The sequence below is a fragment of the Bos indicus x Bos taurus genome, chromosome 7 (genome assembly GCF_003369695.1).
Source record: "Bos indicus x Bos taurus breed Angus x Brahman F1 hybrid chromosome 7, Bos_hybrid_MaternalHap_v2.0, whole genome shotgun sequence".
NCBI classification, from domain to species: Eukaryota; Metazoa; Chordata; class Mammalia; order Artiodactyla; family Bovidae; genus Bos; species Bos indicus x Bos taurus.
Window position 1 is genome coordinate 93,882,070 of NC_040082.1, and position 25,469 is coordinate 93,907,538.

Below are 25,469 nucleotides of genomic sequence, written 5' to 3' on the forward strand. Positions count from 1 at the left end.
TTCTGTGGGGTCGATGTGGTCTTTTATTTTTTAATTAATTGATTTGGCTGCACTGGGTCTCAGCTGCAGCACACAGGATCTTCATTCAGTCTGTGTTGCGACACACGGGATCTTTAGTTGCAGCAGGCAAACTCGCAGCATGTGGGGTCTAGTTCCCTGTGTTGGGAGGGTAGCCACTGAACCACCAGGGAAGTCCCCAATGTGGTTTTGAGTATAAGCAGAGGTGCAAGAGGGCGCCTGGCACTGTCCCCCAGCTCAGGGAGGCGGAAGATGGCCATGTCCCTCTTCATGCTTCCATCCCCTCCATGCCACAATCCCCCGATCAAGGTACTCCAGGTGGCCCCTGTACCAGTTGGCAAATCACCAAAATGACACCCCTACTACCTCAGGCTGGGCTGGGAAACCTCGAACGGGATTTCTTCAGCTCCTTCATGCACTGGTTTTGACACCTCCAGCGGCCCCCCCCCACACGCCTCCAATAATCTCAACTCCCCAAAGCCTGGCTCTATCCGGAAGCCTTTGCTGACTTGACTTTATGTGACCTGGGAGGGTGTGGAGAGTGGGGCTGCGCTGCCCTGTAGAAGGTTGGGTCACTTCTCACCAGCCTCGGTCTCTCTCTCCCCCTCGTTCTTTTTTCCTCTCTTCCCCCAAATCGGGGTCTACCCCTACTTTCCCAGGGCTTCATTCTCCCACCAGTCCCCCGAGCTCAACGAGATAGGAGGTTTCCTTGGGTCTGTGAAAAAGCTTAGGGTAAAAGAGTGGTGGAAGCCCCAGGAAACCTGGGTCCGGGGGCAGCCTCTGCGGTCGCGAAGGCGAAGACTGGGCCAGGGACATCGAGAGGCCGGATTGGCGAACTGGGCTCGAGGGGCGATGGTCCCGCCCCCCTCCCTGGTTGCCAGGGCCCAGCCTATCCGCGGTCAGGCGGGCCTCGGGTCTCCAGGTGGTTGGGTGGGGGCCTGGGCAGGTGTGTGTGTGGCAGCGGGTGGGGAAGAGGGGGTTAGACTGGATCGCAGACCCCAAGGGATTACCCCCTCCCCGAAGCCCCTCCGGTTGGGTGTCTGAGGTCCTCAGGCGCAGCCGCAGAGAAGCCGCCTGTGCCTCCCACGCGCTCCCCCCTCCCCACTCAATTCCGCGCGCTCCCGCCTGCGCCTTCCCGGTCTGCATCCAGCGCACGCGCCCCCTTCTCCCCCGCCCGCCGCCAAGGGCCGGGCCCGCCTCACTGCGCCGCCGCCCGCCGCCCCCTCCCCTCGCCTGCCCTCTGCTCGCCGCAGCCACCGCCGCGGCGCTCCCACCCGGCCGCACCCAAGGCGACCCAGCGTGGAGCGGAGGGAGACCGAAGCCCAAGGTGAGCAGTGGCGCGAGCAGGTGGAAGGGCGGCGCGGACCAGGGCCCAGCTGGCGCAGGCGGACGGGCTCAGAACGCGGCTCTTTGTCTCCCAAGCCCGTGCGCGGGCTGCCGGGACCGCTCCTCCTCCCGGCAGGTGCCGGCATCTCTCCCGGAGGCCCGGGACTGCTCTGGGGGCTGGCGAGGGGACCGGGGTGTATGCTCATCCCTTCATTTGGAACCAGTGGCAGGCCCCCTGGTCCAACGCTGGTGGTCAAGGCCCTGAAGGGGCGAGGGGTAGGTGGGTTGATCTCTAGTCCTGAGAGGGAGCAGAGGCAGGTGTGGCCTGGAGGAAAGGCGATAAGGACGAGACTTGGGGACCACCGTGAGCAGCTGCGCTAGTGAGTGGTGGGTGGGTGGAAGGAAGTGGATCCAAGCAGAGATTTGGGCGCCCATGGGTGGTGACGCAGGAGAAGGAGCAGAGAGGTGCCAGGACCCAGAGCCTTGCAGGCAGCATAGCGGTCCAGGACCTGGGATGCTGATTAATCTGTTTCTTCGTCAGGTGCTGGATGGACAAGAGGGACAAGTCCAGGGCAGCGGCCGCCGGTCGCCCGCCCGCTTCTCGCCCTCCAGGCCTTCAGATCCCCAAGCCCGCAGGGTCTCCACGACCCCCTCCTCCAGTAACCAGCGCGGCTCTCCGAGTTCTGGGAGCAGCAGCAGCCGCAGGGCGAGGGCCCCTGGCAGAGAGAACCGGGGGTATCCGGGGAACCGCTCTCCCGGAGGTTACTCCCCAGTTGGGGCCAACGCGGAGCGCTGGGACGGGCCCCCGGAGCCCAGGTACTTCAACCTCTTTCCCTGATTCTGACCCCATCTTGCCTCCCCTCCTCTGAGGCACCAGCATCCCCTTGATTTCTGGGGCACCTGCGTTGACTCGGCCTTCTCCCCACAGCCTCCAGGCCCCCAGCGGCTGGGAGAGGGGAGCGGGCCCCTGCCAGGACCCCAGGCTCAGGCTGTATCTCTAGCCCCGGGCATGCCAGCGCGCCCACCAGGTAACACACCCGCCCCCACCCCCCTAGTCCCTTAGGCAAGAGTTAGTGTCTCCATCTGGAAGCCTTTAATTAAAGTGTGTGGGAGCACTTGCTGGTCACTGGGCACAAATTGGTGAAAGCTTTTATTGGGTGGCAGAGAGAGCATATGCCCCATTTTACAGATGGGGAAATGTAGACTTGGGAGAGGAAACAGGAACTGGAGCTCTGCCCTGATCGCAGCCCCTCCTGTCCTCAGACCAGGCCCTCTTGGGCAGAAGGGGCTCCGTCCCCCAGCTGAGGAACCTGCGGCCAGAGGAAAAGCCACAGATTCACCCAGAAGGAGCACCCTGAGTACCGGGGCCCGGAGAGGTATGTGACCTGGGGGAGGAACCGGCGGGGTTCCTGAGCTGTGAAGTATTGGTGACCTTTGGCCTTCTGTTTTGTCCCCAGATTCTTCTGGGTCTACCCCAGCCATCCCCTCCCCGGTCAATTCCCGTCGGCCCCGGGCTGCGGGCGCTGAGGTGGGTGTGCCCCGGGCAGCTCCAAGTGCCCGGCTCCGGCCCCCAACGACTGAGGCTTCCAGGAAGTCAGTGAGCAGCGCCCCAGAGCGCAGCGCGGCGGAGCCGAGCCCTGCCGCCAGGAGGCGACCCAGCGCCGGCGGGAGCCTCCAGAGGCCAACCTCGCGCCCCCTGGGCTCTAGCGTCACCCCTCTATCCTCCCCAGTCCGCTCTGGAGCCTCCCCGGCTGGAACACCCCGGGCTCTTGTTGTTCAGCCCAAGTCGAAAGGACTGCAGGCCCTTCGCGCCCCTCAGGCCACATCCCCCAGGAAGGGCACAGCCCCAGTGAGGGGCCTTTCTCCTCCTCTGGCCACATCCTCTCTTCCTTGTCCTACCGCACCACCTCCGTGTGTCCCAGCCACTACCTCTCGGGACGCGCTCCCTCCTTCTCCACCGACCACGCCCCCTTCTCAGGCCCTCAGCCGGCCTTTGACCACGCCCCATTCACTAGCCCCTCCCTCTTCTTCGGCTCCACCCTCTCTGCTGACCCTCCCCTCTCCGCCGGCCACACCTCCTTTGCAGGCTCCACCCACACACCTGGGTACATCCTTTCCGGAGGGGTCCGCCTCTCCCTTGGCCATGGCCCCTCTTCTGGCATCAGTCCCTCCAGTTTCACCCGCTCTGCATAGTGTACTCCCCACCGAGGCGTCTTTGACTTTACCTCCTTTTCCAGCTCTCCCCTCTCCCTTAGCCACACCACATTCGGCAGGTCCTCTACCACCAGCCGCTGCCCCCCTACAAGCCCCTCTGTCTCAAGCAGCATCTGTGAGGAACCTGCCCTCTCCCCTAGCCACACCCCCTCCTCAGGCTCCTTCCGCTCTGGCCACGCCCCCTCCGCAGGCCAGTCCTCTGTCTCCACCTTTTCAGGCCACGCCTTGTACACTGGACACACCTCCCACACCCACTCCACAGGCCTCACCGTCTCAGACCACACTCTCTTTGCAGAGTTCTCCCCGTTCAGAGTCTCCCTCTCCCCTGGTCAGGCCTCTACTACAGACTCCACCTCCTCTGGCTACTTCCCCTCGACAGGCCACTCCTATACAGGCCCCATCTCTAGCCTCACCACCTTTGCGGGCGACCCCTCCTCCGCTGGCCGTGCCTCATCCGCTCTCTCCACCTTCTCTGACCACGCCTTCTTTACAGGCCACTCCCCCTCAGAGCCTGCCTCCTCTGCTGGCTTCACCTTCTTTGGTCTCACCTCCTTTGCAGGCCCTATCCTCTCCTCCCCTTGCTTCATCTCCTCTGCATGGTCCTCCCTCTCTTCGGGCTCTGCCCCCACAGAGGGGTCCACCTTCTCTGGCCTCGCCTCCTCTTCAGGCTCCCCCTTCTCCCCCTGCTTCACCCTCTCTCCAAGACTCTTCCTCTCCCCTGGCCACACCCCCTCCGCGGGCTCTACCTTCCCTGAGCACGCCCCCTTTACAGGCCACTCCTCCTCCTCAAAGCCTGCCTCCTCTGCAGGCTCCACCTTCTCTGGCCTTGCCCCCTCTTCAGGCCCCTTCTCCTCGAGCTTCACCCCCTCTGCAAGACTCTCCCTCTCCCCTGGCCACACCCCCTCCGCGGGATCCGCCTTCTTTGAGCACGCCCCCCTTACAGGCCACTCCTCCTCAGAGCCTGCCTCCTCTCCAGGCTCCACCTTCTCTGTCCGCGCTCCCTCTGCAGGCTGGTCCCTCTCCCTCTGCTTCACCCCCTCTGCAAGACCCTCCCTCTCCTCTGATCACGCCCCCACCACGTGCTCCACCTTCCCTGGCCTTGCCGACTTTGCAGACCCCTCCCTCTCCCCCTGCCTCACCTCCTCAGCAGGCCCCACGCCGCCCTCCAACCCCGGGTCCCGATGCCCCCATCTCTGGCCCACGGCTGACCCTGGCGCTGGCCCCAGGCCCACCGCCGCCGCCGTCGCGCAGCCCATCCAGTACGCTGAGTGGCCCGGACCTGGCGGGCCACAGCAGCAGCGCCACCAGCACGCCCGAGGAGCTACGCGGCTACGACAGTGGGCCTGAGGGCGGTGCCGCAGCCTCTCCGCCTGCTGATGCCGAGCTCGCCGCCTGCCACCCGGCAGCTTGGAGCCGAGGTTCCGCGCCGCCTCTGGCCATCCGCAGCACCCCAGGTAAGCAGTCCTCGCGAGGTCTGGGATGTGAGAGGGCAGGGTCGGAGGCTCGGCTCGGGGGTAGGACAGTTGGGTTTGAGGGCGGAGCTGAAGGGAGGGGCGGAGTCTCGTGGCGGGGTTGGGGCTTCCCGCTCTCTCTGGGCATCCCGGCCCCTCTCCCCGCAGGAGCTCCCCTGCCTTGGTCTCCTGCATCCGGATCGGGCTCTGCTGATGGCTTGTGCACCATCTACGAGGCTGAAGGTCCCGAGTCGGCGAGCCCCGCCACAGACGCGCTGGATCCCGGGCCCGGGCCCGGCGCGGGAGGTGGGAAAGCGGCGGCTGGAGTTGCGGCTGGTGCGGCTTCTCGTGGCGCGAAGCCGGCGCGCTTGGGAGAGCTGCCGCTGGGAGCGCTGCAGGCGAGCGTCGTGCAGCACCTGCTGAGCCGGACGCTGCTGCTAGCTGCGACCGAGGAGGCCGCGGGAGGCAGCGGTGGTCCAGGGGGCGCTGGGGGTGGAGGCAGCGCGGGCGGCGCCCGCACTGCGCTGAGCGACGCCGAACTGGGTCGCTGGGCCGAACTGTTGTCTCCACTGGACGAGTCCCGCGCCAGCATCACCTCAGTCACTAGCTTCTCCCCGGATGACGTGGCTTCCCCGCAGGGTGACTGGACCGTGGTAGAGGTGGAGACCTTCCACTGAGCCCCACCCTGTCCCCGCCCGCCCACTCCACCCCTGCCTTAGGATTTGCCCCTCAGGTTACACTTCAAAGGTCTTAGATCTCCTCCTCCCTTCCTCCAGGAGCCCGGCTTCCCGTGAATTGGTCTCAGTCCCTTTAGAGCCCTAGAATTTTGGTCCAGGCTTGTGACCCATTGGAGAAGGCAATGGCACCCCACTCCAGTACTCTTGCCTGGAAAATCCCATGGACGGAGGAGCCTGGTAGGCTGCAGTCCATGGGGTTGCTAAGAGTCAGACACGACTGAGCGACTTGACTTCACTCTTGCGACCCAACCACACCTTTGGCCAAGGCCCTCCCCTTGAACCCCTCGCCTTTGGCCTAGAACGCGCTCCTGCACCCCTCGAGCCCCGTACCTTCCTCGGCCTAGGCTCTTCCCGGTGTCCAGTGTATTGTCTACCACGCAGCCCGAGTTTGCAATAAAGCAGAGACCGAGGCCTGTTTACTTTCCTCTTTGCGGTCGAGGGCTGGGGGCCTCCTGGGCGCATCCAACCGCAGGGCGGCGCGAGGGGCCAGGCGAGCCTTGGGGCTGTGCACAGCAGGTTGTAGCTCTGGTTGAAGGCTTTCCCCAAAGTTCCTCCGCTGAGGGTAGGGGCGTACAAGGAGGGGCTGGTGGGATCAGGAAATGCTGAGAGTCCCGTGGTCCAGCGCCGCGCACCCACCAGCGTGCATTAATGTAGGCATTCTTATGCCCAACTTTTCATGGAAATATCAAGTGCAGGAGGGGCCCAGGTGGGACTGCGCGACCAAGTGAATGAACGAGGTGTGCCCGTTGTGGCCAGTTGACTAAGCTCTTCCCATACTCTGCCACAGCAGTAGGCACTCCTTGGGGGGTCAGGGAAGACACTTGGGGAGGGATTGCTTGAATCTCAGGAGAGGGCGCAAGCCACTTCCTGAGGTTCTTCCTCACAGTGTGCACCCCTTTACTTTCCACGCCCTGGGGTGTTGGAGACAGGGGAGGCCTGAGACTGATGGCCATCTCGGGTCCCTCCAGGGCCTCCCAAGAGGGCACACTGCCCTCTGCTTACCAAGGAGGCTGCAGTGCAAAAGGCAGGCCCGCAGCTGAGCCCTGGGCTTGGGAAGGGGAGTCACTGCCTCCTGGGTGGACCGCACTGAGCAGCACAGGGAAGGAGCAGCCTCTCCAAGGCTGGTGGGAGATCTGGGCATGCTTCCATTGCCCACTCCTCTCCAGGAGCCCTCACCATGCCCCTCTGGGCCTGCTTCCCAGCCATGGGCCTCGCCTTTCATCTCAACTTAGGGTGTCCCCCCAAGCCCTCTAGCCGGGCATCCTTGCCTGTGCACCAGTGTCGAGGGTCCTCGCCAGAGCCAACTACTGCCTTTGCTTATCTCCCCGAGTCAGAATTCCTTGCCCTTCCTCCCAGAGTCCAGTCATCCTGACTGTAGCTCCTTTAAGCCACAGCCCAGGCCCTCTTTCTTCCCAAGTACCCGTGCAGGAAATGGATCCCCTAGGCCTTTCCTCCCCAAGAGTGTCCTGCTTTACACCCAAAATGATGGCGGCCGGAGGGGAACCACAATCCTCAGGACAGGTAGATGGACAGAGAAGGACCCCCTGTGGGGCTATTTCTCTGTCTATAGACCCAGTCCCTGAAGCTGGGTTCCTGCTGGTCCCCACTCCAGAAGCAACTGCCTCCCAACCTAGGATCTGAAGAGAAATTGGCCCAGTCTTGATGGGATACTGTCACCTCCATCCCTGGGAGCCAATCAGTTAAGGTGACAAACTACAGAGCTTCCTTTTCTAAGCTGGGCCCTGGTGAGGACCCGGGTGTCCTTGTTTCCAGATGCTGAGACAAGCCCGAGGGTAGGGGCTGACTCGTGACATGTTGGGTAGCTGAGACCCCAAGGCCAGCCCTCGAGAAGGAGCAGGGCAGAGCCCCAGTTCTCCCAACTTCCTGCCCCATCCTGGGAGCTAACCGGGTGGAGTTACTTGGTGGGAGCAGGAGAGGCAGGCAGCAACGGTCAAGGTCTCAGTGTTCAAACTGTGTGGTGGGGATGATGATGGGTCCACAGGAGCTGTGGTGTGAGAAGGGCTCAGCTGTCCCGGTGCATGACAGGTGTCCTGCTCGCTGCTCCGCAGGTATCATGCAGCAGAGCAGGGCACACTTTGTGGGTCCACACCGGGCGTAGAGGTCAGGGCCAGGCTGGTATCTGGCTGGACCCAGTTAAATGTCTCCCCCAGGAAGCCTTCTTTGCCATCCCTGGATCTGACTCCTGTGCTAGCTGGGACTACGCCTCAGCTCTGTGGGCAATCCTACAAAAGACCTGCCTTTCTGGGTCTTCTTTCCCCAGGGCAGTCCCCACTGCCTGGCTCAGTTTTGTCTCTGTGCTGACCCCCAAGACTGTAGTCCCTCTGATGGTGCCCCTCTCACCTAAGCCCTCCATGGCTCCCCAGTACCCTCAGTTCAAAGTGCAAAGTCTTTCTTCTCCTGACTTGAAAACCCCCTTCCCAGTCTGGCCATGCCCACTTTCTCCTGTTCCTTCTTCACAGATCTCACATGTCTCCTGCTGATCCCTCCACATCTCACCCTTATGCTTCTGCCCTTGGAGATGCACTCCCCCCACCCCCACCTCCTCCAAGAAACCTTCCCTGATCTCCCTACACATTCATCTAGGCACTCACCATTCTTAGCGCAGACTTATCCCTCACCGCGCCCCCCCAGTGTCTGTCTCCTCCACTGCACTTGGGACCCCTCAGAACCAGAATCAGAGCAGAAAACCCTAAAGGCCTCAGGAAGTACATGCCGAATGGAGGAAAGTAGATCCTGAATCCTCCTGAGGCCCCAAGCCCAAGCCCCTTCATTCTTCATGACTCTCAAGGGAGGCCCTGGCTGAATTGCCCTGGTGGAAAATCATGGCCCACTCTCCCCATGTCCAGAGCCATCCTCCTGAAAATGCCTGCTCTAAGGGTGCATCTGACCTGTTCCTCCAATACCAACCTATCTCTTCCTACCCCCACACTTAATGTTCACATGCATGGTGTGAACTTTGCTCTTCCACTCTGCACCCCGTCCTGGGCAGCCTCTTTGGGCCCCTGCTGGCCTGCTGTGACCTGTGCCTCTGGTTCTCTTAGACAGTGGGAGGCTCCCAAGGGCATAGACAGCCTCCTCCCTTCCCCGCTGCTTCACAAGGGGCCAGGGACCCCCAGGCCTGCCCCGCTCAGCGCCCCTTGTCGTGACTGTGTAAATACACTTTATTTTCCATCTTTCCCGCCTGGGCGACATGTGGAGTGTGAACAGGCAGTGTGCAAAATGGTGGTGGGCAGTGCGGGGGGCATGTGGGTGAGCCCCTGGGATGCCCACCCTGGTCCCCAGGCTTTGTAACACTGAGTGGGCGACCGGGAAGGGGGGACTGAGCATGGATCCCCACCCCAGGAAGCGCCAGGGGGACTCTTTGTGATGCTGTTCTAGGCTCCAGGAGCACCGAGAAGGTCAGCCCGGGGGTCATGAGGTCCCGGGGGGGGGTCGGGTCTGGGGGCATCGTTGGACTTTGGCACCGTTCTTGGCTCTGACTCAGCAGAGACCACGGGACCACTGTGAGCAGGTAGGGGGGGCACTCAGCCAGGAGGCCTCCTCCCCTGGGGCTGGATGGTGGGGCTAGGGATACAGAGGAGGAAGGGACTTGGAGGCTGGGGACCCCCTGGAGAGGAGGCTAGCCTGCATGAGGAGCCCCTCTCCCCCCGTCACTGGCCAAGCTGGGGTGATGGGACTGCCACAGAGGAAGAGGTGGGGTGCTGGGGAAGGGGAGGTGTCTCCACTTCCTTACAGCTGCTCTGGCCCCTAGGAAGTAGGGACAGATACTGCCCAGGCCCTGGCTGGTTCCAGTTGGCCACTCACACCCTGGCAGCCCTGCACTCAGTAGGAGGGACTTTGGTTTCTGTTGCAGGGGCCACAATGCCTGCAACCAGGCAGGGAAGCCCTGCCTGGCCATCTGTCTCCAGAGGCCAAGGATCCCCAGGGCCTTCATGGGTGGTAAAGTCCGGCCTACAGGGGCACCTTCCTCCTCAGGCCTGCCCCAGAGCCTGGGCCCTTCCCAGCAGGGCCGCTCTTGTCCCAGGAGGAGGCCGGCTAGGAGGGGCAGCTTCCGTTGGTGCAGTCCTGGGACCCTTGGGTCGTCCTGGCCCTGGCTGTTAAGAGGGGCAGACCTTCCAGGTAAATGGGCCGAGAAGGGAACGGACCAAGATGGGTAAACACTGCTGGGGAGGGTGGGTCTGCCAGGGCACTGTGAGGATCCCCAGCCTCCGGCCCTGCCCTCTGTGCCCGGTTGTGCGCTGGGCCTGGCCCTCTGGGTGGGTGAAACTGCCGAGGGCGTGGAGTCTGTGAAAAGCTGGCGCCGACGCAGGAGCGGGCTGGCGGCGGCCTACCCCCTTACCCCCGCGCCCTGGCTCCGAGCACGCGTGGCACGGCCTCAGTTGTCCAGGCCCTGGCTGTAGGGCGCGGCCAGCTCATCGGCGTCGCTGTCGGAGCTGCCCTCACTGTCCTTGGCCGGCCGCTCCAGCCGGCGGAAGAAGCGCGCGTCGCGCGGGGACAGCGGGTAGAGCGCGTCCTGCAGCGCGGCGCCAACGCCCACGCCCACGCCCAGCAGCTCCTCGTCGGACGACGGTAGCGAGTCCTCGTCCAGGTGCCGCGCCAGGCCCAGCCCGTCGAAGGCCAGCGGGTCCTCAAAGGGCGGCGGGCCCTTCAGCAGCCGCACCTGGGGCGGGGGGTTGGGGTGAGGTGGGACCCGCGCGCTGGAGGCGTGCATCGATGTCCCCATGGATGGAGTCCGGCCGCCGGGCCCTCCTCCTCTCCCGCTCCCCGAAACGCCGACGCCCGGCCCATCACTGGTCGCGGCCACCAGGGCTCTCACGCCCCGCCCGCGCTCACCTCGGCCTTCAGCTCCTCGATCTGGTCCTTGAGCTCGCGGATGTACTGCGACGAGTCCGAGTGGTTCAGCTGGCCCTGGATGCGGCCCTCCTCTCTCTGAGGGCGGGCCGTGCCAGTCAGCACGGGGTCCGGTCCCCGAGCCAGTCCGCAGCGCGCCCCGCCCTGGCCTCACCGCTCACCTGGATCTCCAGCTCCGCAATGCGCTGCCGCATCTCGGCCACCGCCGCCATGCTGTCCGCCTCCCGCAGGCGCACGGCCATCACCTCCTCCTTGCTCTGGGGGCGGGGGTGGGGGAAAAGGGGTCAAGGGGCGCGGCAGGGCTTAGGGGATAGGGGGAGTGGGGGTGCGGGCACCTTGCACTCAGCCTCAGCCTGCTTGCGGCGGCTCTCGCTGAGCTGCGTCTGCAGCCCCTTGTTCTGTGCCGCCAGGTACTGCAGCTTCTCTTGCAGCGCCGCGCGCTCAGCCTCCACACGGTTCAGCAGGTTGCGGTGGATGTGGTCCTGGGGGCGGATGGGCGGGGGTCAAGGCCTTGCCGAGGGCCCGACCCCGGGCGCCGGATTCCCTCCCTGGGCCGGCCTCGGCCCACCTGCGTCTCGAGCTCCACTACGCGCTGCCGCAGCTCTCGACCCTCGGCCAGCGCCTGGGCCTCTCGCAGCCGCACGCTCATCAGCTCGTCCTGCAGCTCGCCCAGGACCAGCTTCCGCGGGGACTCCTTCCAGCGGCCACCGCGGGACAGGTGGGCCTGCGGGGAGAGGTCGGCGGTCGGCCTGCGCCCGGGGCCCAAGGCCGCTTCGACCCCCTGGAACGAGGCCCGCCCTCACCTGCCAGGTGTCCGAGAGCTCCTGCAGCTGCAGCTTCAGCTCCCGTGCCGAGGCCACTGCCTCACCCTCCCGAACCTTGAGCGCCTTCAGCTCCTCCTGAAGCCGAGCCACGTTGTTCTCGTCGGGCAGCGAGTTGTTCCTCTGCGGGGAGAGGAGCGCTCAGAGCTGCCCGCAGGCCTCACTCCCCGGCCCCCTCTCCTCTGGGCTTCACCACTGGCAGCCGGGCTGGGAGAGGGTGCACCCTGGACGCCCGGATGCCCAGGGGAATGAGGAGGAGGCCCCAGGGGAGGAGACCCCACCCTCGCAGCCCCTGCTGGAAATCCTGGTCTGTAAAGCCGGCTGTAGTAACAGCACCTGCTCTCTCAGGGGGCTGGTCCAGGGCAACCCCCACACCACACGTGATTGTTGATAACACCAGGAGGGCAGCGAGGCCAGGTGCTCCTCACCTGGGAATCTGAGATCCTCGCCCTCCCAGCCCAGACCTGGCCCAGCAGAAGCTGAGCAGATGGCAGGTTTCGGCATTGTCCCTGGGGACAGAGGGCCGGCCTAGGCCCTATCCTGGCCTCCCAAGGGCTCAGAGATGAGATTTGTGCTCCAGCCTCTTGGACCAAAAGCCAACTCGCTGCAGGAGGTTCTCGCTGCCTCTTGTCTGGGAGTTGGGGGGAGGGTGGTGGAACTTCTGGACCCACATTTCCCTCTGATGTAGAGAGGAGAGAGGAAAGCCCAGTCTGGGTAGTGGGTCAACAGGGACTGTGAGGCCAATGGCCCCATGCAAGGCTGTGGCAGAGACACCCCACCTAGGAGGACACCCCAAACTGCAGCTTGAAGCTGGGGGGGGCGTGGCTTCTGCTAGTGGGTGAGTACTGCCCTCTGGTGGCCAGGGCATTTCCCTTCTGGCGGCTCAAGGGAATTGAGACAATAACCAGGGTAGAAGGAACTGGGAAGGTACCAAGAGGCCTGGTGCTCCCTGCAGGGCTGCAGGTGGGAGAAGGCGGCCCCCTGGGTGGTGGGGCTGTGGAGGGGAGCAGCCTTGATGGGCCTGCGCCTTCCCTTCCCCCTGGAGCTCAGGGCCTGAGGGGGACATACACAGGCAGGATGGGCTGTCCAGGGGGCCCATGACAGCTACTGTGCTGCTGGCCTGATGTCTGGCATATGAGGGCAGGCGTGGCTCTCACGGAGTCGTGCTGCTGCTGTGTGTGTGTGTGTGTGTGCGCCTCCGGGGCTTGAGTGGTACATACCGTGCTGTGGAGACTATGGGGGAGGAGGCAGGGGAAGGGCTCTGACTCCAGGGCCTGGCCCTCAGGTCCTTGGGGCTGCCCCCCTTATCCTTGGCAAGGGCCCGGTGGTCACCTCCCAGGGGCGCCCTTACTGCCCCGTCTCCAGGGTGCCCCCAGCGGCCACCCAGTCGCACCTTCTCCATGTCCAGAACCTTGTCCTGCATCTCCCGAAGGGCCCCCAGGGTCTCGGTCTCCCGAAGCCGTGACTGCTCCAGCTCCGTCTCCAGGTGGGCCACAAAGTCCTCGGTGAGGCGCGGGTTATCCTGGGGGCAGGCAGAGAGCTGTGCTGGGCGACAGGCTGTGGCCAGAGGTGGGCAGCTTTCCTGCCAGCCAGGTGAGGGCCCAGGCCTGGTCCCACCTCTTCCACCCCCATGGCCAGGAGTGGGGGCTTAGGTTGTGGGTGGAGAGGAGGGCAAGGAGAAAGCCCATATCCCCTGGAAGGGCAGAACACCACGGGGGCCCTGATGCTTTGTCTTGGGGTCCTGGGGACACCACACATGGCCTCAGGAGGCCCCCTGAGGTACACCAATGATTGGTTCACAGGATCACTGGGGTGAGTATGCAGAACGAGTTCTCTGGGCGCTGCTTCCTGCTGTGTGGTCTGTGGCCTGACCACACCATGGGGGTTGTGAGGGGCAGATGGGGAAAGAGTTGGCTGAGACCACTTTCTTGGTCAGTGTCCAGGGGCTTCTCAGAGGTACCTGGGAGTCCCAGGGGTGATGGGTGGGCCCCATACAGAAGACCTCGACAGTGAGGGAGGAAGCCCCTGGGGTCGGAGCACAGCCTGCATCTTGCTGCCTGGGTGGCCTGGCAGGGCAGTTCTCTGGCAAGTTGCCCCAGCCACCCTGCTCCTCAGCTGCCCCACCCCCTGCTTCCCCACTGACCAGGTCTTATTTATGGGGCCCTCCTGCCTAACTGCCCAGGTCTGCTTGCTACCCTTGACCACTGGGGGTCTCTGAAGTCCAGGGGTGTGGGTGGCTCTCTCTCGGCCCAGATGGGCTCTGGGCCCCGTGGCAGCTCTGCCCGGCTGCATCTCTTCCAGGGGCCCCACCAGCATCTCCCACACTCCCTCCCGGCCTCCCTCTGCCTTGCAGTGACCTCCCTGCCTCACCCAGCTCTGCAGCAGGCCTAAGGGCAGGAGCCCTGAGGGGGCAGGTGAATGTCTCTCCAACTGGCCTGATGGAGGGCATTGTGCCATGGGTAGGGTTAGCCCAGCCTCAGCTTCCCCACTGGCCTGGCTGCTTTAAAGCCAGGTGGGGCTATAGCACTTGAACTTGAGCCAGAGGTGGATGCGGGTCAGCAATAGTGAAGTTCTGCCCCTCTGTCCCCAGGAGCAGAGGGTCAACACGTAGGGGAGGGATTCTCCTCAGCCAATGACCATTCCTTCTCTTCACCCTTTCTCAAGCACCCTGTGGTTTCTCCACATCAGGGACCCTCACCTCACTGCCAGGCCCTGCTGGTTCAGCCCTGGGGTATGGGGAGCCGACAGCGCCCTTCCCTGCCCCTCAGGGCCTGTGCTCAGTCATACCTGCTGAGTTTGGAGGCCACAGCTGCCAGTGTGTTACCACATCAGGAAGGCAGCTGCTGGGTGTGGCTGGAGGAGAGTTCTGGAAGCCTTCTTTGGGAGAAGTGGACTCTGCCATGCTTCAGCTCATGGGCTCTCCACCACCCACCTGAGTTCATGACTCCAAAACAGACTTGGGCTGCCCCCACCTCATCTCCAACCCATTAGCTCAGGGTGGCGGGCACAGACCAGACCCTCTTCTGAGGGCAAGGTGTTGGGCACTGGAGGGGGTTACCCTCCCTCACCCCAGCTCCTACCATGCATGGCTGCCTACCCACCCCCTGAGGAAGCCCTGAAACTGAGCTCCCCTCCCGAGTGTATGATTAACCTCTCTATCCCCCAAAACTTTATTGCCTTTCCTGTGCCTCCCTTGAGTTTCAAAGAAAATGGCGGGCTGAAACCAAGCAGGATCCCGTGGGCCCTCCTGGGTACAAAAGCCCTTCTGTGTCCCTGTTTCTTGTTTGTAGAAAAAGGCTGTAGTCTCCAAGACCTCTGCTGAGTTCCAGAAAGCAGCCTCAGGCAGTAAATGATGAGGATCATAGAGTCCCAGGATGCCTAGGCCCTCCTGAAGGAGTAGAGATAACTACTTGACATGGGTCTTTGAGTTCTTCTGCAGAAATTAAGAGCCCCAGCCAGGTGGAGCATGGTGACTACACACTGACCAGCAGCACCAGACCCCAGACTGGTTGTAGCAAGAGGGTTGATGATGACTGAGGTTCCCTAAACATGACCCTGTTTCCTCACCACCAACCAATCAGAAGAAGGTCCACGAGCTGACCCTGTGTCCTTGGACCCTTTCCTCTGGCACTGTCTTAAAAAAAGACCCTGCCTAGAGGCTTCCCTGGGGGTCCAGTGGCTAAGACTCCACATTCCCAATGCAGGGGGCTTGGGTTTGATCGCTGGTTGGGGACCCAGATGCCACATTCCACCACTAAGAGTTCACATGCTGCAACTAGAGATCCCACGTGCTGCAGTGAAGACGGAAGGTCCCGAGTGCCACTACCAAGACCTGATTCAGCCAGATAAATAAATGAAAATACTAAAAAATCCCCTGCTGAAAAGGCATCAGGGACTTTCTGGGTTCTTTTGAGCATGAGCTGCCCTTTCTCCTTGTTTGCAGAAGATGCTGTGGTTTCCTTCACCACAAGCCGTGTTGGTAGCTGGTTTTGCTGCATGTCAGATGAGTGGACCTAGGTTTGGTTTGGTAACAGCCCAACAGCCCTTCAGACCCTGGGGAGACATCAAGGCTCCCCCAAGGAATCACAGATCTATCAGTGGAGGGCGGGGTCCCTGCAGGGACAGTTGGGGGATGGGTGGAGGCTGACTGTCTTGCCCTCAGTGTGGTAATATGGTAGGCCGGATGCCCCACTGCGGGGTGGGAAAGGGAAACCACAGGATCGCCCCGGGTGTGGGGCTGGAGGAGACTCTGGGTCCCCTGTCCCCAAGGAAGGAACAGGAGGGCCAGGGCTGATTGGGGCCAGGTGCCCCAGAGCTCTGCAGGCAGCCAGGCATAGGGCGTGGCCTGGCCCTGGGCCCCGCCACCGGCCTGGTACCTGCTGCTCCTGCAGCTGCCGTATGGTGCTCTGCGCCTTCTGCAGGTCTTCGGCTGCCGAGCTACACTGCTGCCTCACCACAGCCAGTTCCCGCTTGATGACGTAGTTCTCCTCTGCCTCCTGTGCGCGTGTCACCTGCCCCTGAGGACAGCGAGGATGAGGTGCCGTGACTCTCTGCTCACACCCCCAGCTCTGCCTGGGGCCTGCCAGTGGGGAGGCCCAGAGAGGGTGGAGGCGGGGTGGGAGGAGGAGGACCTCCCACACTCAAGAGCCTGGGATGGGGTGCCCCCTAGGGCCTGGGGATGTTGGGGGGGCAGGCAGGAACAGGAACCAGGAGGAACCTGGAGGAACAGACCCACCCGGGACCCAGGCTCTGGCTTGCAGCCTCTGTCCCAGGTAAGGAGAAATAAGTCCTTGTCCACTTAGGGTGGACAGCACAGCAGAGGCCAGGCTCTGCTGGGAATGACGGGGATCTGGGGACAGCCGAGGGCCAGGAGGCTCAGGACGGGCTCCTGGGGGCCAGGCTGGGGGGTACACCTCTCCCCCAATCTTCTTCAGTCCTGGCCCCCAGAGTTCCACCTGCCCAAGACTAAGACTCCCCAGCCTCATCCCCTCAACCCCCAATTTAGGCCCCCCATTCCAGGCTCAGAGCCACCAGGTGGTGAGGCAGGAGCTTCCAGAGAAAGCCATTCAGGATGAGGCAGCAGCAGAAGCAGGCGAGTGAGAGAAGAGGACAGGCCTTGCAGGTTGGAGCAGAGAAGAGCGTGAGGGGCCATAAGGGGTAGGGGAGTGTGTGTGTGTGTGTGTGTGTGTGTGTTGGGGTGGCTCAGCTGTGCACACACCAACCAGGGCCTGTTGCTAATGTAGCCTCAGGGTCCCCACCCTTATCCCTACCAGGGTCCCCTGGAGAGAGGAAACCTGTGCATTGCGTGCACGCTCACACGCGCCCACAGGCACCAGGCCTTCACACGCATGCCCCCTCCCCCAGAGGGAAGCCTCTGTCTCCTGGAGAAGCGGTCCCCAGCCGCCCCCATGCACAGCGCCAGGCCTGCCCCCTCCCCCCTCCTCCCCCAAGGGATGGCAGCGGCCAGGGCAGAGGTGTCTGGTGGTCATGTGTGGGCACTGGGAAGAAGTGGGAGAGGGAGAGGAAAAGCTACAGTACCTGTATTAACCTATCAGCCAGAGCAGCGCTCTCCTACCCGGCGGAGGGGTTCCGAGCGACAGGGGGAGGAGGCAGAGCAGAAGGCGCGGGGACAGGAGAGGGGAGACAGACAAGAACCACATGTCACTAACGCGGTGGGCTATCTCTAGAAGCGGGAGAGAGGAGTGAGACCGGAGAACCAGAGAACCAGCAGGAGAGGGCCGGGAGGAAGACCAAAGCCAGAGCAAGCTCCGTCCTGGGGAGGAGTCTGTGTGTGAATAGGGGGTGGGGGCAGGGTCACCCATGGGAGCTGCGGGGCTGGGGCCTCACCTGAAGAGGGTTGGCGGGGGAGCCCTGGGCCCCGTGAGTGCAGTTTTAATTTGGAGGCAGAAAAAGACTCAAGGCTTTGGGCCAAGGACAAATTCCACCTGCGGTCAGTAGTGGGTCAAGTGAGACTGAGCAGGGAGCTGGAAGTTGAGAGCCCCCGTCTCTACTCTCATATTTAAAAACAGGTTGGGGGCAAGGGTCAAGGCTATGGCACCCCCTCCATGGTGCACAGCCACCCTGTTCTCCTTTCTTTTGTCAAAGCAGCCCACACCCAGGCAGCCCGGGAGGGCGCCAGACCCAAATGGATTTCTGTGTTTGCAGTTAATGGGGTTATAACTCAGTCCCCCTTCAGGCAAAGCTTCCCCTTGGTCCCCAATTTACACAGCAGCCGAAGTCTCAGGGAAACACATGGTGGGGCCTGTGGGATTTATGGTGGGAGTTTAGGGTGGGGTCGTGCCTGGGGCAGGAGGCTGGCTGGCCGGCCCTCCGGCTGCTAGGTCCTGCTCAGGACTGGGAGGGTTTGGTGCTACAGGCTGGCGGCTGCACCCCTCACCTTTTCCAGGGTCTCGATCCGCTGCTTCAGGAGCCGGTTCTCCGTCCGAAGCCTCTGTAGTGGGGGGAAGAGGGAAGAGTGCGTCAGAGCCCCATGTCCTGCTCCTGTGCACCCAGAAGTCTGTCCCCTTGGAGCCAGGCCATCTTCAGGCAGGAGGGCACCAGCGTTTAATGGTCCAAGTTAGTGATTCCATAAAACAGTCAAGGCCAATTCTCATTTGGAATGGCCCACTAGGTATTTAAAAAAAAAAAACAAACAAATCTTGGTTCAGGAAAACCAATGTGATGGCTTGGGTGGATATGCACTGTGTGAGGGGGTATGGAGGGGGCAGTCAGCACCCGTGTCCTCCTGTGGAGTCGCCTTGGGCCTGTCAAGGGCAGAGCCTTCTGTGTTCTGGGGGAAGCTGCTGGCAGACAGTCCCCACCCCTCACGGCTTGGATTTGAGCCCCAGGGCTTAGAGGACAGACTTGGAGTCTAGGTCCAGGAAAGGAAAGGGGTCTTGCGAACGTGCGTGCTGTTGATGACTACATTTCTGCGTCCCTTTGAGAACCAGCTGCGCCCGACAGTTGTCACCGTTGCCCCCACCCCCTCTAATTTTCAAGGCAGTCTTCCTTCCACCTTCCATGCTGTGCTGGTGGTTTTGGTGGGGGTACTCGTGGTTGTAGGTTTCCCCGCAGCCTTCTGGGAAGCGGGGGAGGTTGACATCCGCCTCACCCCTAGTTTCTACCCCCGAGTCCTTTAAGCAGTGGGTACAGAAATCATTTCCATCAGCAGGTCAGCGAGAGTCCTGCTTCCCTGTGTATCACACAGGACATTCTTCCGGAGAGAAGAAGGTGATGGAAACATGCAGAACACACCCTGGAAGCAGCTATGTCAGAGAGGATCACAGACTTGATTGATGGGCGCTGACTCATGTCAAGAGAAACTGAGTTGGAGGCAGGCAGGGTCTTGCCGGAGGCTCCTGGCTTGCCGGAGTCAGAGCTGTTGCAGGCCTGGGTCTCTGTCCGTCACAGGAATCCAGAACCAGAGTCCTGACCCCTGACCCCTGGGTTCTGTCTACTTTCTGGCCTCAACGCACGGATGGCCAAGCTCAGCCATCCTTGGAGGAGCTGAGTGTGCTGACCACACCTCACCTTGCTCCTCTTCCTCCCAGGAGAAAACCCGATAGGGTGTGAACAAGGACTGTGGGGGCCTACGTACTAATCACAGTACTGAAAAGTTTTTTGTTCTGTATTTTTGATACTTTGATATCCTGCTGCCTTGCTAATCCCGGTGATACTGCTGCTCCTAGGACTAGTTAATTCCTAGGGACAGTAGACAGCATGCCTGCTGGTCTGCCTTCTACACACTAAGCGGTCACACCCCTGCCTACCTCCCTTACCTCTCACACACAAACCATTATTTCCCATGCCCTCAATTGTCCCAGGACAGGTGGTGACCACTCCTATAGGCCAGAGCCCTGGAAATTATTCAAACCAGCCAATCTTGACTCTCTTGAATCTGCCTACACACCCTCTTGAACCCTGACCCAACCCTTCCCATGGAAATCCCAGCACGGGCTCTGGCCCAGACTTTTCTCCTGCCCTGCCCTGATGCTTCCCCATGTGGCCCTGCACACACAGCAGAGGTGCGCCCCTCTGGGAACTGTGAGTAACAAACTGTCCTTCTAAAGGCGGTTGTCTGTGTTTGTCACCTCACTGTACTTGATGAAAACAAATCTCAGGTTTGCTTTAAAACAGGCAAAAGGTGAAAGAGCACAGGGCAGGGACAAGGGAGAAGGCATCTGTCCTGCCCTGCCCTTGGGGGTGCTCAGGCTTGTCTTGTGGGACATTTCCAGGCTGGACATGTGGTCTGAGGGTCTGCTGCATCCCTCCCTACTGCTGAGCCCTCTTGGCCACCAGGTGAGAGCATGCCCTTGTCTGCATGAGCAAGACACATGTACATGTTTGGACTGGTGCATCAGTAATGCTGCCATTCCTGAGAAAGGGAGATGCTTAAAAGTTTAGGACACAGAATTGTTTCTCAGAAAACCTACCAACAGGGCCAGGACAATAAGGTCCTCTTTCCCCACTCAGATATGGGCAGCAGGTAACCTGGATTATCATCTAGGTTCTGTTTCTGTCTTTTGAGAGGAAGTTGGGATGATGGTGGTGGTTCATAATAATAATTTGAACAGTAGAGCAAGTGTCATCCCCATTTTGCAGAAGGGGACACTGAGGCTCAGAGAGGTGCATTCACGTTCCTGGCAGGTCACCCAGCTGGTTTGTAGTAGAGCTGAGATTTGAACTCTGGTCTGTGGGACGCCAGGCCCAGGCACTGTGGGAATCTGTCCCTGAAGAAGACAGAGCCAGGCTGTGTTGGGGTTTGCATCTGTGTCTGACCCCCACCCCCACTGGACTGGGGGCCCTCAGTCTCTGCCATGATTCTGGCACATAGTAGGTGCCTGCTAGATCCCTGTGGAGAGATAACCAAGATCACATCTGGAGGGTCAAAAGCAGAGGGAAGGAGATGGAAGGGAGTCTGTGTATAGAGGCTCTGCATGCCCAGGAAAGCCCCTCTGATATTGTGACCTACCAGGAATATATATTTGGTCTTCATCTCTGGTCCTGGCACAGCACTCCTAAAACCCTGGGAATTTTCTTAGAAAGGAATCAAGGTGTCACTTGTTATGTTAATGAGGTGACTTTTGGAAATCCCCCAGGTCACCTAAGCATGGGGCTGGTAGCCAGGTGACCAGATCCTGTGATGAGAGGGTTGGAACTTTCTGCCTGACCTCAGGGAAGGGAGAGGGCTGGGAGTTGAATCTCCGGGCCCAGGGAACTGTCCACCTGTTAAACCATGTCCCCAGTTCAGGGGGTGGGGGTGGCTCTCACTCTGTGTGGCCTGGTGGTGAGTGAAAGGGCAGCTGGGCCAAGGGATCACCCCTTGAGGCCATGGGACACCCTGCTGTGTGGCCCATGCTGGGTGGGGCCACCCTCATCAGGGGGCTTCCGGGGCATCCTGCCCCAGCCTGGCCCATCCCACCTGAACTCACCTTGATCTCAATCTGCTCCTCCATCTCCTTGCTCTTCATGGCCGCATACTCCTTCTCCAGCCTGCAGAGAGAGGGGAGGGCCGATGTGCTCACTGTCCCACTCTCAGGGACCCCCCTACTGCCTGCACCCCGGATGCCCGCTACTGACCTCTTCATCTTCTTGGGGTTGTACTTGACCTGGTAAGCCTTGAGGATCAGCTTATCTGGACAGCTGTCGAACTGATGGGGGATCACTCTCTGGAAGTACTGTGGGGACATGGGTGGTCACTGACATGTGGGCCCTGACCACCTGGGGCCACCCAAGCCCGTGGGAGGCCCTGCTTCCCTGGAGGAGGGGCCTGGGCATGCCAGAAGTGTCAGCCAGAGCCCGTTGGCCTGGGGCCTTGCATGGCCTGGCCCTCTGTGGGCGCTCCATCAGTGTATGTGGATCGAATGAGCAAGTATGAGAAGCAGGAATTGTGAGAAGGAGCTGCCTGTGGCCAGGACTTCTGTCTGCAGGAGAAGCAGGCTTCAGGAACTCCTGAGGGGGAAGGCTGGGGTGGGGTCTGAGAAGAGGGTCCTTCATGGCGGGGGCAGGGGGAGCCATGCCGCTGACCCAGGGCAGTGAAAAGAGATGGAAGAGGTTGAAGGATCAGGGTGGCAGGGAGGAAGCTGAAAGAAGGAGCCCTTGGGGGCCTGCCTGCTCGCCCAGGGCCCCTGGGGCCTCCACGCAGAGTTTAAGCGCACGCTGCCGGTGGACATAGCTTTCTGCGGCTTGGGACTGGGCTGGGCTCCACAGCCCAGCTGGCCCCCTCTGGCAGCTGCGGACAATGGGTGCCCGTGTTCGTGAACACAACTGTGGCCTTTGTGCATTCTTCCCCAAACCACCAGCTGGAGAACACTGGGAGGGGGCAGGGGCCTGCATGATGGGGACATGGCAGTGAGAAGCAGGCTGGCCTCTCTCCGCAGGCAGGGCAGCTAGCCGGGGCAGGCAAGGGGAGGGTCAGCCCCAGACCCTCACTCCCTCCTGGGCCTTCGTCTGACCTAGTTGCTGGGGCTGAAACCACACCCAAGGCCTCCAGGTGTGGCTAGTATTGCTATTTGTCACATTAGGCTCTAGGGGACCTGGAGCTGGGGGCAGGTGAAGGGGGGTGGACTTCCGGGCTTGGCATTCTTCTCTCCCTGCTGCCAGGCTGCTGGCCCTGGCCCAACTCTGGCAGAGCTGGGGGCTCCTCAGGCACTGCCCCCGCCTCAGCCCTGGCCCTTCAGGGAGATCTTAGGGGGCAGAGATGATAGGAAAGGATCAGGGCACTCAGGAAGTCCAGGGTCTCCCCATCTTTCAGGAAGGGTTCACTTGCCCAGGTGCCCCTGCTGGGGGCAAACCCACCACCCTGGACCCCTGCCCACCTGGGACATCCCCTCCATGTCCAGCTGCATCAGCTCCGTCTGGTTCACCTGCAGCAGGGCGAGGCCCACCCGGAAGATGATCTCCAGGCCCTGCAAAGGCAGCGGGGGCAGTGCATCTCCAGTTCTGCTTTCCCAGGGGCCTCTGAGCCCTCCCTGAGCCCTGGGATCATTTCCAGTGGGGACCTGAGTCACTCCATCCAGAGTGCCCAGGAGAAGAAGGGGTCCTTACCTCGTACATGAAGATGTCAAAGACACGGGTGGCAACGGGCAGTGGGAAGGTGGTGAGGAAGAGTGTGAGGAACCAGGACGAGGCATACATGGACGTGTGGAAGCTCTGGGAGCGGAAGTGGGTGTTCAGGTCCGGGAGCTGCTCCTGGGGTCAGGGAGGAGGCCAGACACCATGAGGAGGGTGCTGGGCACAGCAGTCCACACCCTCAGGTTCCCTCTACCCGGAAGTGCCTGCATCTTCAGGGAGCCTTCCCTGACTTACCCTGGGCAGCCCCCCTGCCACACTGTCCCTGGGTGGGGCAGAAGCACCCCAGAGCTCTGAGCAGCACGAGGGGGGACCCAGGCAGGGACAGCAGGCGGCCCAGCTTCCCGGGGAGGCTCACCACCACCCCCAACAATGCTCTACATTTTGTGCCCAGACATGCTTAAGGGATGTTTGATTGGCCTGAACTTTAGACAGCTGGAAAGTGACAGAAACTGGGGAAACTGAGGCTGGAGATGTTAGGAGGCCCTGCTGGTCCTTCACAGGAAGAACGGACCCTTGGCTGTCCCCTGGCCTGCCCTGGGCCTCCTCTGGACTCAGGGACTCTCTGGTGGTGGCCAGCTACTTTGCCACGGGAGCTCTCGGCTCTTTCTCTGTGGCCCTGGGCCACCTGCTGGCTGGCATTTCCGGTCCCCTTGACCGACAGCACCTCCTGGTCCTCCAGGCCTGAGGAGCGGGCTTTCACAACCAGAGGCATCCTGCCCACTGGTGCCCAGCCACACAGCTCCACCTGCAACCGGCTTCCGGAGCAGGCCAGAGTGCGTGCGTGTGTGTGTGTGTGTGTGTGTGTGTGTGTGTGTGTGTGTGTGTGTGTGTACACCGGTGCTGTCTGCCAGCCAGGAGCGGGCCCTGCGGGGGCTACTATTTATAAATAGGCGGCTACAGCTCTCTAGTAATCAGCAAAGGCAGGCAGACAACACTTTCCCCCTTCCACCACACTGGGGAGCAGATAGAAAGGGACAGTGTGGGGGTGTGTCTGAGGCAGGCCAACCTCTCCATCCTGGCCTGAATGACTCTGGGAACCCTGAGTTCTGAGAAGCCCCCACTGTAAGGACTGGCCCCTGAAGCATCCTTCAGGCAGTGCTCCACAGCCCCCTGGGGAGTAGGACCCCTTTCTGCCCTGGTATGTCTGGGTGGGTTCTCAGGCCTGGAATTTTCAGTCGAAGAGACTCCCTGGGAGGGCCAAGGTCAGCACCCGTGAGTGTGGGCTGGCAGGGTATGGGGGGGCAGAGTGGGTGGGCATGACCACCTGGGCCTGCTCACCTGTAGCATGTATTCAAATTGGTAGATGCAGAGCCCCAGCTCGGCCATGCTGGGCTTGAAGAGCTCTCGTAGGCGGTACTCCTGCATCAGCCGCACGAACACACAGAAGGCCTCCTCCTCGGGCATCTGGGGGCAGGGGGTGTCTCTGAGTGGGGGTAGCATGGGAGGGGGTGCCTGCTGCTCTTCTCCTGACTTTGCTTGTTTCTGCTGTTTACTTTGACTGAACACAGATGGTGCCAGGCTGCCTGGACCCCCATGGCAAACCTCCGGTCAATAAAGTCCCCGTTTCACTGATGGGAAGCATCTAGAGGCTGAAGTCGCGAGCCCAAGGCCGCCTGGCAAGAAACAGTGGAGCTGGGACTTGAACCCCAGAGCCCACGGTGGAGGCAGCCTCTCGTCCAGTCCCCACCATTCTCCCCTCCTGAGCCTGCCAGAGCCTCCACAGGAAACCCCCAGCCCCATAAACACTGCACTGGCCAAACCAAGTCTCCCACCTGGGTTCCTCATCTGACCCTGGCAGGTGACCGAGCAGGATGGGATAGTGGTCAGGACCAGCTGCCAGCCTTCTGTGCTTGGTTGGGAGACTGTCAGAGGTCACAGGCGGGCAGGGGGAAGCTCTGACCCCAGGCCTACACTGATGGAGGGAACACTTGCTTCTGTCCACCTCCGACAGAGGTGGGGACCGACAGAGCGGGCTGGGCTAGCCCAGGCCACCTACCTGCATGAGCAGCAGGCCCACGATGAAGGCACTGCCCTGGCAGTAGCCCACCTCCCGGTCCACCAGCGAGTAGGCCTGCACGGGAACGCACGGGAGTCAGGGCGGGGTCCCACCGGGCTGGCAACCACAGGGCATCTCTCCAGGGCCAGGGCTCACCTTCATGACATTGAAGAGGACCTCCTGGCCTAGGCTGTCCTGGCCCTTGAAGAACTCGTGCTCTGGGTAGGTGCGGGCGATGTCCCTGCGGATGAGCTTCTCGCAGGGGGACGACATCTTGAGCAGCTCTGAGTACTGGTTCTTAACCGGCATGTCTGTGGCACTGCACAGGAGCTGCCAGACGATGGCCCGGAAGTGGTGTGGGATGCCCTTGCGGATCAGCTCCTGGAGACCGGTCAGAGGGGGAGCGGAAGACCGGGCTGGATCCAGTCCCAGAGTGGCCTCCCCAGGGCCGTCCAGCCGGGCCTTGGAGATGGGGCCTGTCCACGCCTCCCCGGAGGCCCAGAGAGCTTGGCTAAGCCACCTCATGGCACAGAGTGCCACAGTGCTCCAGCCTGTCACGGAGCACACGGGTGGGAAGCAGGTGGGGGTGTCTGGGAGGCCAGCCCCGCCCACTCTCCCTCCTCCCCACCCTCCACCAGGCACACCTCCAGCCCTGGACCTTGCCCGCCCCCAGCCACTGACCAGCCTGCCCCGGGCCCACAGTCCCCCCACCTTCAGCAGCTTCTCCTTCCGGCGTCGCCACTCCTCCCACTCGTTGGCTATCCGGCCCCACAGAATCCACGTGTCCTCCTCCAGGTGGCTCAGGTTGGAGGAGGCTGAGGAGCTGGACACCAGCGAGGAGCCACTGTTCCGCCGGGAGCCATTCATGGAGCGCATGGACTTGGAGTCGGCCTCCAGCAGCCTAGGTGGGCAGGCAGGGGGTGAGGGGTGGCTGCAGGTACTTCCAGCCCCAGCTCTTGGA

The 25,469-nt window shown here is 61.9% G+C and overlaps 2 protein-coding genes across 4 annotated transcripts in view; one reads left to right on the forward strand and one right to left on the reverse strand.

Annotated features, from left to right (window-relative positions):
- The first annotated feature begins 1,215 nt into the window (after nt 1-1,215).
- PRR36 (proline rich 36) lies at nt 1,216-6,156 on the forward strand. Its single transcript, XM_027547562.1, has 6 exons — nt 1,216-1,345; nt 1,886-2,160; nt 2,273-2,372; nt 2,608-2,720; nt 2,802-5,012; nt 5,178-6,156. Exons 2-6 carry the CDS (start codon nt 1,893-1,895, stop codon nt 5,684-5,686), a joined length of 3,201 nt encoding a protein of 1,066 aa, XP_027403363.1. The 5' UTR covers nt 1,216-1,345; nt 1,886-1,892; the 3' UTR covers nt 5,687-6,156.
- A 2,754-nt stretch (nt 6,157-8,910) lies between these two features.
- The window catches only part of EVI5L (ecotropic viral integration site 5 like), a 32,436-nt gene continuing 15,877 nt past the window's right edge, over nt 8,911-25,469 (reverse strand). For 2 of the 3 annotated variants that reach the window (XM_027547564.1, XM_027547566.1), the window contains exons 3-20: nt 25,220-25,409; nt 24,665-24,889; nt 24,509-24,583; nt 23,791-23,916; nt 22,486-22,629; nt 22,257-22,346; nt 21,019-21,116; nt 20,871-20,931; nt 17,837-17,890; nt 16,978-17,010; nt 15,816-15,956; nt 12,833-12,961; nt 11,422-11,562; nt 11,187-11,342; nt 10,954-11,100; nt 10,780-10,875; nt 10,601-10,696; nt 8,911-10,427 (exon numbers count right to left, since the gene is read on the reverse strand). In XM_027547564.1, the coding sequence (XP_027403365.1) occupies nt 10,143-10,427; nt 10,601-10,696; nt 10,780-10,875; nt 10,954-11,100; nt 11,187-11,342; nt 11,422-11,562; nt 12,833-12,961; nt 15,816-15,956; nt 16,978-17,010; nt 17,837-17,890; nt 20,871-20,931; nt 21,019-21,116; nt 22,257-22,346; nt 22,486-22,629; nt 23,791-23,916; nt 24,509-24,583; nt 24,665-24,889; nt 25,220-25,409 (2,287 nt within the window). In that variant the 3' untranslated portion in view covers nt 8,911-10,142. The remainder of the gene's footprint in view (nt 10,428-10,600; nt 10,697-10,779; nt 10,876-10,953; nt 11,101-11,186; nt 11,343-11,421; nt 11,563-12,832; nt 12,962-15,815; nt 15,957-16,977; nt 17,011-17,836; nt 17,891-20,870; nt 20,932-21,018; nt 21,117-22,256; nt 22,347-22,485; nt 22,630-23,790; nt 23,917-24,508; nt 24,584-24,664; nt 24,890-25,219; nt 25,410-25,469) is intronic. The other variant, XM_027547565.1, reaches the window with a different exon arrangement.

Excerpts from the sequence above, each read along its gene's own strand:
- PRR36 (XM_027547562.1), top strand. The coding sequence starts at position 1,893 with ATGGACAAGAGGGACAAGTCCAGGGCAGCGGCCGCCGGTCGCCCGCCC. Across the intron at positions 2,161-2,272 it reads GACGGGCCCCCGGAGCCCAG|CCTCCAGGCCCCCAGCGGCT; the intron begins GTACTTCAACCT and ends TTCTCCCCACAG. Across the intron at positions 2,721-2,801 it reads GAGTACCGGGGCCCGGAGAG|ATTCTTCTGGGTCTACCCCA; the intron begins GTATGTGACCTG and ends TTTTGTCCCCAG.